Here is a 13,149-nt window from a genome sequence, read left to right on the forward strand (position 1 = left end):
AACATTTTGTTGAATCTGTTGATTTGCATGATCAAAATCATCAAATTAAAAGTAATGCATCCATATACAATGAACCTATTCTTAACGACAAACTTATTGGTCAATCGGTTATAAACATATTGAAAAAAAAGTTACACCTTTCTTTAGAAAAATGTGTCTGTGTAGGAAAAGATGATTGTAGTGTTTCGTCGTCATTGCAAAAAGGAGTGGCAGTTGAAATTCAACAAGTTGCGTCAAACGCTGTTTGGTGTCCATGTTATAATCATGTTTTAAATTTAACTTTATCCAAGTGTTTGCACATACAAGCAGTAAGAAATGGTTTGGGGGTTATTAGCGAAGTTGTTGCTTTTTTCGATGCTTCTGCAAAACAAAATTTTATTATAAAAAAAAGGCTTGACTCACAACTGCTTTCACTCTGCAAAACACGATAAGTTGAAAGACATAATTCTTTGCTGACGTTTGGTGTTGAGCTTCCACAAATAATTGATGCACTGGACAATTTATCTAAATGGATAGAACATCTTCATCAAAAGCAAGAACTTTATTATTATCAATAGGAGAAAGTGATTTTATTGTGTCTTTAAGGTGTGCAGTACATGTCTTCTCCTTAACAAATGGGCTCAGTCAGTTGTTTCCAGAAAAAAGTTTAGATTTACATAAAGCAAAAAGTTGCATTGAAGACATGTTAATTGTTTCAAAACATAAAAGAGAAAACTGCAAAGAAATGTTTAAGGAAATTTTTAGAGCCGCAGAAAAAACAGTAATTGAAAAAGATGGTAGTTTTACCTACAAAAGAATAGTACAACTACAGGCATGTCGTGAAAATATACCTTCAGATACAATAAAAAAATATTACAGGCAATCAATTTACATCCCTCTACTTGATGCGTTGATATTGGGCATAAATACACGTTTTTCTATTAAAAATTTACAATATTTTCAAATCTATGCTTTGATGCCAAAAATATTATTATTCTGAATCATTAAGATATTGTTGAAACTCTTTCTGCAATCAGTAAAGTCTACGTTATTTTTGGACTTTGTATTTGAAACTTAACTGCACTTGAATTTACATCGGAAGTTGAACTATGGCAGTGCAAATGTATAAGGATGAAAGATGAGGAAGAAGTCACATCACTACCTACTGATCTATTTGCTGTTTATGATTTGTGTGACCAGGTGCAACATCCGATCACTCACAAATTGTGTCAAATTATTAAGCCATGTCCTGTAAGTGTCCCGTTGTTTCTCAACTTTGCGAAGAATTAAAAATTGGCGGAGAACACGAATGACAGAAAACAAACTAGTCGGATTGGTTTTACTTAATGTGCACAGTAAATGTTGAAAATGTGATTCACCGTTTTGTGAAATCGGGAAACCGTAAATTAGGATTTGTAACATAAGTTGTTAAAACAATCAAAAAATTATTTATGATCAAGACTACTAGAGCGCAGGGTATCCAAGTCCAAAAAATATATCAAGGAAGCTACTAAAAAGAGTAAGTTTACTTATCTTTTTTTAACTGAAATCTTTAACAGACCTATTGATTTTTTTATACCAGTACATTTTATAAACATGTATACAGGATATTTTCTTATTTATTTTGGAAAGGGGTTTGGGGTTTAAAGTTCATAACTAATGTCCAGTCGTGGGATGGAGCTCTCTGAATGACCATGACTGCATAAGTTTCTAATGATTCGCAAGTATTGGAGTAAAAAAGATTTGGTATTATATATATAAATGTGAAATTATTATATTTTAATCAATTTATGTAAAAAATTTATTATCTATAACTTATCCTACTGGGGAGCACAGAGGTTGTGTAGTATGGCACACAGACTCTGAGCAAAGGGTCCCGGGTTCGAATCTCGGTGGAAACATCACATTATCTTACTTTTGTCCGGAAGAGAAAGTCCACCCAGTTCTGATGGGTACCTGACGCAAGTTATTGAAAGTAAAGGCAACTGGGCGTTGTGCTGATCACACAATCCCCTCGTATGTCGTAGTCACAGAAACTGGTGAACCGTACTTCACTTACCCTATGGATCGACATGATCTAAAGGGTTTTTATTTTATTTTTTGCTACTAATTTCAAAATCTAAGACACGATTTAAAAGTATAAATTTTATTTCATCTCAGCTCTGGGAGCATATAAATCAGTGTTTACGGCTGGTGAGGAAGATGAGCTCGTTGAATACGTTCAGCAAATGGGGGGAATGCTATTTGGACTGACTTTAATGGAACTTCGCCAAATGGCCTACCAACTGGCCAAAATAAATAAAAAGCCACATCTTTTCGACCATGAATATGGTACAACTGGGTTCGATATTTACAGGGGCTTCATGAAACGGCATTCTAACCGTATTTCACTTAAAAAACCTGAAGCTAATTCCACAGCAAAAGCGACAGGTTTTAATAGAGTTGCTGTTGATTCGTTTTTTGACCTGCTGTAAAACGTTGTCAACAGCAAGAAAATAACAGTAAACAAAATTTGGAACTGTAATGAAACAGGCATCACCGCTATGTCAAAATCTCTTTCCAAAATGATATCCACCAAAGGGAAAAGACAAGTAAGTGCATTCACCTCAGCAAAGCGAGAGCAGCTTATAACTGCTATTATTTTTTGTTCGGCATGCGGAAACGATGTGCCACCGATGCTGATCTTCCCACAACAACAAATGAAGGAAAAGTTGATGGATGGGGCCCCTTCTGGTGCTTGGACTGAGTGTCACCCAAGTGGCTGGATACATTCAGAGCTCTTTCAAAACTGGTTTTGAAAATTTATTACTCATTCAGGAGCGGCAAAAGACAGTTAAGTGCTTTTGATCTCGGATGGTCATGCGATACACATAAAAAACCTATTGACATGGCTAGGGAAAAGGGAGTCATAATACTGTGTTTTCCTCCACATTGTACCCACAGATTGCAACCCATGAACTTAGCCTTCATGAAGCCACTTAGCGTGCATTATGTTCATGCCATGAGAAAATGGCTTCGTGAGCACCCTGGGCAAGTGGTCACACATTTTTCAGATAGCAATTCTATTAGGATCTGCGTATTTGGTGGCAGCGACCATGAAAAATGTCATAAGTGTCTTTAAGAATTCAGAAGAATAGACAAGTTCATTTTTACAAATACTGATTTTTTATCAACTGAAGCAACAGACCTACCTATGAATACATCTGTCACTCCAAGCACAGCTGCCTCAAATTGAACTAATGCACCCAGGACCTTTACATTGTCCAGCTCTTTCACTTCATTGCTTACCATTTTTACATTACCTATACCTAGTACTTTAACATCTCAATTATCCAACACTTTAATTTCTACATTACCAAGCACGTGAACTTCTACATTACCAAACACCTCAACTTTAGCATTATCAGGCACCTTAACAATACCAATACCCAGCACTTCAACTTCTGCATTACCCAACACGTCTTTTCTAACATTGTCTAGTCTTTTTACAACTTCTTCTAGGAATATTCGTTTTTCCAAAGCTTCAAAAAAAGAATGTCTCGGCAAATGGGAAAGTGAGCTAACATCTTCCCCATATAAAGACTCATTAATTGTGGCTAAGGAGAAGAAAACCAAAGCACCCGTAAAGAAAAAAACTACAAAAATAGAAAATAAAGAGAATGACACGAGGTGTCTGTACTGTTGTTACAGATATTTGGAGAGTCAGGAAAGCTGGGTTTTTGTACAGCTAATGGTAACTGGGCACATTATTCGTGTGCTGGCTTAGAGAAAAGGGTGAAAGATCCAGAATGTGTTTGGTAATTGTGCTTGATTGCATTTATCATCATAATCTGTTTGACCATTACTTTATAAATGTTAATGTTATACATTTTGAAAATTTTATTTAGTCACATTTTGCCCCATGCATCATCCCAATTTTATTGTTATATTTTTATTTTACTTATAAAAAAAAAATTACAACTTTCAGATCAATTCTTGATAATAAAGTTTGTAGCTTATAGTGTATACTTTGTTTCTATATTAAATGTTTACATAGGTATTTGTATTTATGATTTTGTTTGTGATTTAGTATTAAGTATCCTGTTTTGCCCCAGTCTCCCCTACAATTAATTTTTATTATGTTGTATTATATAGGCTTGGTGCCCATAATATACTATATTTATACTAAATTTAAGTATACTAGAATAGTGCTGATGTGAGGATAATAAAGCCCATATATCTAATTACCCAACTTCAAGTGGGCCTCTTAACTGCTATCAACTTGCCGCGTTTCAAAGTCTAGTCTTTTTTTATTTGACAACATGCATTAATACTACTTGTTTGGTAATATTAACTTAACCATAATACATGCAGTTTAGACAAGTATATCAAATATTTAAAATATGTAGAAAATTACATACCTGTAAATCTAGATGTGAGCTCAGAAAAAAGAGGTCGCCCAAGATATCTTTCATTTACGTGCAAAGTGTAACCTGGTGTAACGGAAGTTATACTTTTTAAGGCTGTCCTCGATCAAACCCCAATCTAATATTTTAAAGCAGATAAAGAGTTTCGAATTTTATATCTTATTTTTAATTATACTAGTGGACCTTCAATATCCAATAAAACATTTATAAAGCCATTATTGATGATCGACCTGATATATACAAAAAAATCTTATAACTTAACCAATCCGACAAATGTTATACAATGGTAAGGTCAGTATTTACGTAAAGGTATCAACGTTTAGGTAAATACTAACCTTCCCATTGAATAAATTATCGTACATTCACATTTAAGGTGTTGGTTGGAACAAGGTAGTTAATTCTGATAATCAAGCTGGATCACAATAATTTGTTTTTTAAGTTTATCTACTGATCATTAAATTATGTACTGCCATTAAACCATTATCCATGTTGACGTCAATAGAAAAAAGTGTCTCTACAAAACAATATCATCAGTCAATCCAATGATTTCTATTAGCTGTGACTTTCTTTCTTGTTTTATTTCACTATTTTGTTACTGTAATAGAGTGCACGTTTTGCAGACTCAGTGTTGTCTCTATGAGTTTAGTCAGTTTTTTAATGAAACTGATAAACACTGTTATATTTTATAAATCTGAAGACGCACATAATATTTTTAAGTTTCTTCTGATAAAAGTTTTAAGATGCTTTGCAACTTTTTTTTTAACTATAAAGAACAACTCATTTAAAGTTTGTGTCTGTTCAAAAAAATATGATTTGTTTAAAAGTTTACTTTTCTTTTTTCTATAATCAGGGTGTGTCATCTTATATCGGTGCTACACTTATCATACAATATTATTAATTTTATAGATTAAAAGTAAAGCTTTATGTAAGCTGTCACAAATCAAACAAACTTATAACAATAAGTTTTAAAACAAGCTGTTTAAATAACATTAAACACAAAATATGCTTTTAAATAATAACATAATGTTAAAATTATTAAATGCAAACCAATGTTTTTTGAATTGTTTTAAAGATATTTTGCGAAGTATTTATTTCATTGAAATTTTTTTTTTTTTTCAATTACATTTTTTCAAACTTGGAAATAGTTTACAAGCAATAAAAAGTGAATAAATAAACAGAGTCGTGCAGAAGGTTGGAAAAGATCAGAGGGCTCTTTTTGTCGAGTGGGGCAATAACCACGGTGGTTAATACATTATAGATTTTTTACCATATGCGAGTTAACTTTTTTTAAAAGGTCTTCGAAATTCTACCTTTCAAATTTAGACTATTATAAATAGTAATGATTAGAAAACTTACACTTGATTTATTAGAAAAATAATTAAAAATACACTTAACTAAATCTTCAAGAATTCATTTTATTCATTTAAAAAATTTATTTTTTCTTGAACTGATAAATGTTCCGATATCAAAAAAAAATTTCTATTAAGTTTCTATTAATGTTTCAGAAAGTCGTTTTTTGTGCTTGTAAGTACTCATTTGTGCTTGTAAGTACTCATAAGTAACCATTTCCAGGGATTATGTAATATGAACCAAAAATTTCTGTTTAGAGCTTTCTATTTTTGCTCAAAAAATTGTAATTAGTCTATAGGGAATTAAAAGATTCATGACAATCTTTGCCCTTCAAAATTGGTTTGTGTATTTTATATTTTTGTACTTATGTTTCCGAACTTATGTACCTGTTAGATTTTTAAGTGCATTAAAGGCTTTAGCATTTTCGGTTGCTTATTTCCTGAATCTGTTTATGATTTCTTGTAATATTATATCAATAAAAGCATAGAGTACCTTTACCTCGTAGTATTCTTCAAGATTCTGAAATAAATGCTTAATGGACTTAGATACTCTCGTATTATGCATTCATTTTTAACTTTATTCCCTATTATCTGGGAAAAAATAGATGTGGAATACGTTTCATTCCTTTAAGTGCACACTTAAGACATGCCTATCGAGTATCTCACAGCTTTTCAGTTCAATAGTCTGAATAATAATCTGAATATACAAACTGTTGGGATTTTACAAATTGTGCATGCAGTTTACTTAGTGATGAAATAAACACACGCATTTTTTAAAATTCTGCAACTCTTAGTAACACGAAATTATTTGTTTTTTTAAAAAGTCTATAATCGACACAACAAAAATTTATGCAAATTTTGGATTAATTTTCAAAGTAATTTTGCGATTTATATACCGTAAAATCGCCTAAGTCACCATGTAACTTCAGTCATTTAAAAAAGCATGCAAAAATCAAATTTTACAAACTTTTTTTTCTCAAATTATATTTGTAACTAGTTCATAAATATGAATCTATAAAAAAAATAATGTTTATATGCAACCTGCTGAAATAATTGTTTAGCAAAACAACAGTTTGAAAAAATGCATACTATTAAAATCTAAAATAAGCAAATTAATAAAACAAATGATCAAATTTAATCTTATTATTATTAAGAATCACCAAATTAATTATATTTACAAAAAAAAAAATATTAATTTTTGAAAATTAACTAATTTTTTTATAAAAATTAGTAAAATTTTGAAACAATCTAACTTTGGTCATTCACAGATATACAACGAAGGAGACAATTAGCAGTAATATTGTGATATGTTGATAAGTTTTGCGAATGTAAAATTTGCCGGTAACTTTACCTTTAATTTTACCAGTAAACTTAGACATTTTTGTGATGGATAGACACTATGGTATTTTATTTGAATAACAAGTTTGTTCATAGTTTTAAAATTAACTGATGATTCTTTGAGTACTAAAGCATATCAAGCTTGTGACATTTTTTTTGGAGATAAAATTACAGCTCAACGACAGTTATGGATTCGTTACGAATCCTGTGATGATTGGTTGTGTGGATCTTGATGTTCTACTATGATCAACGATACGTGGAAGAATTGCCAATAAACATACAAAGCTCATTTAAAGCAAAATAGTGTTTTTTTGTTTATTGAAAAAGCCTTTTTAAATTAATTGTAAAATATATTTTCAATTTTATCAACCAGTGGCATACCAAATGTGATAATGGCCAAAGAAATAAGATAGTTGCCTAACTACAATAAAAATTAAAAATACTACTACTTACATTTAAAATGGCCTTTTTTATGTACTCCTTTTTGTTTTCTTTGGTGCCCCAAAAGACATTTTTTTAAATTTTTTTATTTTTATAATATCAATTACCAATATATATATATATACATATATATATATATATATATATATATATATATATATATATATATATATATATATATATATATATATATATATATACATATATATATATATATATATATATATATATATATATATATATATATATATACATATATATATATATATATATATATATATATATATATATATATATATATATATATATATATATATATATATATATATATATATATATATATATATATATATATATCAGTCACTAAATTTTTATAACTTATGATAATCTTTTTCATAGCTTTTTTTTCTGCAATTTAAGTTTTCAAAATCAATATCATTTAATCAAGTTAAGTAATAAAAACTTTTGCCAGGTATGAGGTACACAATAAGTAATTTCATATTGCTCAAGCATAGTTTAGCATGAAAGCTTTAACAAGGTACTATTTGTGTACAATAAATATTTATTCTTTGGTTTTTGTTTATAAAGACTATGGATAATTAATGGAATTTTTTGATGATTCATTGAGTGCATTACCGTTCATAAATATAGAAAAATCTAAATTGTTGAGATAACAGTTGGCTGAAAAAAATTGAGTTTTATCTGAATTAAAGTTCACCAGCCACTGTAAGTCCCATGCTGTAGCAGAAGTGAGATCCTTTTCAAGCTCAGATGTCGCCTCCAAGAAATCAGAGAATGTTGACTTCTTATCATAACAAGAATAAATGGTAGTGTCATTAGTGAACAATGCCACCTTAGATATGAGAATATATGGAAGTTCGTTAATGTAAATTGAGAAGAGTATAGGGCCAATAATAGAACCTTGAGGAACCCCTGAAGTTACAGAATTAGAAGAAGAGTGTTGTCCATCGAGGACAACTTTTATACTACGATTGGAGAGGAAGGATTCAATAATCTTAAAGATGTTACCAGATACAAAAGAAAGCAAATCAGCTGTAGAACGAGAAGATCGAAATTCATATTGATGAACAGAAAGTAAGTTGTTAGATTTAAGATAAGAGATTAAGTGTTTGTTAATTACAGATTCAAAAACCTTGCTTAGATAGGAAGAAAACTAATGGGACGGTAGTTAGATGAATCAGATCGCTCTCCATAGTTTTTGAAAATAGGGATAACAGATCCCACTTACCAGCATGCCGAAAAATAAGACTCTAATAAGCACTTGTTAAATAGTTTCGAAAGTATAGATGAAGGGTCCGGAGAACATTTCTGCAAGACTACAATAGGTATATAACTATAGCAGGTATGTTGTCTGGACTACAAGCTGTAGAAGAGTCTAAGTAGGAGATCACTTTTTATACAGAAACTAGAGTGTTGAGAGATTGTGTTAAAAGTATATTTAAAAAACTATTTTGATCGTAATATTAAATGTGTATACTGAATTATAACATTAATATTGATTAGTTTTCAAGTCTATTCCTATCTAATTGAAGTGTTTAATGAATCTTGCTTTCAAATTGAGCAATATAGGTTTCCCAACTATATTAGTTTGTACAACTAGTAGTTCTTAAGCCGCGTGAATAAAAAAAAGTGATTGGTCTGGGTAAAAATAAAAAAGCGAATGCTCATGGCAAGAGCAGTTGCTTAAATATACGTGAATAAAGTTTTGCTTTTACTCAAAAGGAGTTGCTTCCGATAAGGAGTAAATACTTAATGCCTATAGAAATCGTTTGTTTTTACTTTTATGCTTAAAAATGATTGCTTTTAGTATATCTGCGTGACCATACATGAACTGCATTTAAACGATTGTTTTTTATCTATTAACTATAATTTGCGTTTTTCTGTTCCGTGCATGATTCCGCTTCACACTTAATTTATTCTTTAATAACATTACTAATGTATACCATTTTTTATTTACAAAATATTTATATAGATCAGAATTAAAAGAGAGTAAATTGGAGATCGCCAGTTTTATTTTTATAAAAATAATAGAGAAAACATATACGAGTTTCCGTGCTTGATTTTTTGGAAGCAGTAAACTTTAACTGCGCGTCGCGATGATAACTGTTTAAATTCACGGAAAAAAAATCTTTTTAATTTAATGCTTTATAACAAAACAATCAAATAATAATTGTTTTTTTTATTATTTATCATTATTTATAAAGTAAAAACAATTACCTTATAAATAATGATGTAAAAAAGCTAAAATTTTGACATTTTGACATTATCAGATAAATAATAATATTATTTTTTATAGTTTATTAAAATAGTTGTTTCAGAAGGAAATGACACAGTCAGAGGAAGATTCAAATAACAACATTAACTAACAACGTAAAACCATTTTATACATTTTAATGTTATTAATTTCTAACATTAAAACTATATTTAAAATTAAAAATTTATAAATGTTCAACCCAACACTTTTATCGAAATAATCTATATCTTCTTATTTTATTATACCATAAGATATCACTAACACACAAATAAAAAATATTTTTTTGTAAATTAACTTAATGTTTATTTAAATGATTGTTTTTTATCTGAACTTTAACGCTCAAAAAGCCACGCGGTAAATTAGAATCCGAGTCAACAGTTGCCATAGCTCTAAAAAGTCGTGATGTCTTCACCCATGCCGGAGGTGTCATTGGCCAAACATCCATTATTAAAAACATGTCTTTATTTTTATGGTATGCAGCAATTGGACTAAAGTGACCATACTTAATCTTATAACCAAGCAGACTCGTATTAAAGTTTGCAATTACTCCAGATAATGGATTTTTTAGATTTTTTATAAGTAGTTCTCTTGCATTTTTCTTAGTCTTTACTAATGATATATTACCTTCTTTACTTTTTAGCATGGCATTTAATTTTGTTGTATCATATTCTTTCTTCTTTGGTTTCATTTGATTAATAGTATAGTATGAATGAACACTGAGTCCAAGCAATTTGGTGAGAGATGAGATATTAGCTATAGTCATTCCTGTCTCATTAATGTTAATGTGCTGAAAAAAATCTTTTTGTTTTCCAAAAACAATATCATTTTCATTTATTAATTCTTTTGTCAAGTTTATGTAACTCATAGCATGAATTGCATTTATTAAAAATGCAAGCGAGGCTGGTCCGCAATAAGTTGGATGTATCTGCTTCAGCTCATGTAATGTATAATTTTTGTTAACAACTGTTGCTTCACTTAACATTTTTTGTCCATAAGATGTATGAAGACCTATTAATCCGTGTGGAATGCTGTACTGAACTATAGAAGATACCATTTCATATTCTTTGTCTCAATTTAAAATAACATGTCTCTTTCTATTAGATCAGCATGTGAAAAAAATATATTTATATTGTTTTATGCAAAATAATTTAATATTAGTTTTAAAAAGAAATATAAAATGGTACTTTAATTCTTTTCTATTTTTAACAAATTTCAATCAAATTTCTATGACAAAATAAAAGATTTTTTAATCTTTACTTGAAACTGAAAGAAAGACTAAAAACTTCCATACCTGAGGAAGCAGTAAGAACTGATTTAGTAAACTAAAAGATTGCAATTGCAAATAATAAGAAAATAATAGAAATTGCAAAACTAAAGCATGATATAAACTACTTACTCTTGAGTGCTTAACTTATTTAGGGTGGGAAAAAAAAGGTAGGGATGGGGTGTGACGGGAATAGGGTGGTGGAAATTTTTTTCAAGATCAAATAAACAATGGGGTCTAAATAAAATGGATGGTTAGAATTTTTATCAGCTGTTTCATTATAGTTTCAATAGAATTTAATATACTTATATAAGTTTTATACTATGGTGAGAAATTAACAAAAACCTAATTTTTGACAAACATAATTTATATAGAGCTCATATATATATATATATATATATATATATATATATATATATATATATATATATATATATATATATATATATGCATATATATATATATGCATATATATATATATATGCATATATATATATATACATATATATATATATATATATATATATATATATATATATATATATATATATATATATATATATATATATGTATATATATATATATACATATATATATATATATATATATATATATATATATATATATATATATATATATATATATATATATATGTATATATATATATATATATATATATAAATATATATATATATATATATATATATATATATATATATATATATATATATATATATATATATATATATATATATAAATGTATATATATGTATATATATATATATATATATATATATATATATATATATATACATATATATACATATATATACATATATATACATATATATATACAAGTCAGGGACACAATTCAAGAAATGGAAGTGATTAGGGTTGTCTGGAAATTGAGTCACAGTTACCTGAGTAAATGAATCTCAGTTGGAGATTCATTTACTCAGTTAACTGTTAAAGGAATCTCAGTTGGAGAAAAAAAAAATTGAACCTTAAAATAGATATAGCATATATATAAAAAAAATCTTTGAAGATAGATACTAAGAGATACAATTAAGATAATAAAACAGATTTAAAAAAGCTTTATATATGTATTGAAGATTAAAAAAAAAAAGTGCAGTTAAAAAAACATTAATTAAAGCATTAATAGAATTGGAAGATGATATTGAATAATATAGATAATATTGATTAATATAGATAATATTGAACATAATGATTTAATCAAGTGAATGATAGAAACCTGGAAGTAAGTATCAACTTTAATTTACTAATAAATCTAATTCGTAAAAGTGATTAAGGACAACTGTAGAGAAAGTAGCAGATAAACTGTGTGAGTAGATTGCTGATCTTTGTGTTGAAGTCTTGCTGTTGAAGCAGATTCCACTTATTTAAACATGGATTTGAAGCAGCATTTAGAATAAAGTAGGAAATATCGGGTAAACATGGAAAAATCTGGTCAGCTTTAAATTAAGATTTCTCTAAAACCATAAATACCTTTTATTTCAATTTTTTATATTAAATGCGTTTACATCAATTAGGGTTTCAACTTGATTTTTAAGGGCTTGATGGGCTGTTTGGCAAGAGATTGAATTTTATAGCGGGTTGATGCCATCATTTCGCAGATTTTTTTTTTTTTCACCTTATTGGTGGCATTAAATCACTTTTTTTGGAATTCCTTTTTATTTTTTGTTACTCCACCTGCCTTGCAAAGAACTCCTTTAACTATTTCCCAAAAATCTTCAATCTTGCACTCTTAAGAACGATTTGGATAACTCGCATCTTTAGGAACAATTTTCACATTATTATTTTTGCACCACTGTAGAACTTATATTTAGAATAGTGAGAAGTAGCAAGATCTGGCAAAAAAAGACATTGGTATTTGTGTTTTCCATAAAGAGCAATAGCCTTTTTCGGAGGCATCCTTTGATGTAGAGATTGGTAGTCAAGGTCTTCTAAGTGACAAAACAAGTGGACTGCATACCACTGCTACAAATCGCTTGTCACAGAAGGAACTTGGATGCAAATTTTACTTGTTGAATATATTTAAAATGATCATCGGCAGGTTTATCTTTGTTCTCATAGTAA

The 13,149-nt window shown here is 28.7% G+C and overlaps 1 protein-coding gene across 1 annotated transcript; it reads right to left on the reverse strand.

Moving 5' to 3' along the window:
• Nucleotides 1-9,884: 9,884 nt before the first annotated feature.
• On the reverse strand, nt 9,885-10,917 carry LOC105843951 (glutathione gamma-glutamylcysteinyltransferase). The gene has a single exon (XM_065817173.1). It carries the CDS (start codon nt 10,840-10,842, stop codon nt 10,084-10,086), a length of 759 nt encoding a protein of 252 aa, XP_065673245.1. The 5' UTR covers nt 10,843-10,917; the 3' UTR covers nt 9,885-10,083.
• Nucleotides 10,918-13,149: the final 2,232 nt, after the last annotated feature.

The sequence above is a fragment of the Hydra vulgaris genome, chromosome 14, assembly GCF_038396675.1.
Source record: "Hydra vulgaris chromosome 14, alternate assembly HydraT2T_AEP".
In the NCBI taxonomy this organism is placed as follows: domain Eukaryota; kingdom Metazoa; phylum Cnidaria; class Hydrozoa; order Anthoathecata; family Hydridae; genus Hydra; species Hydra vulgaris.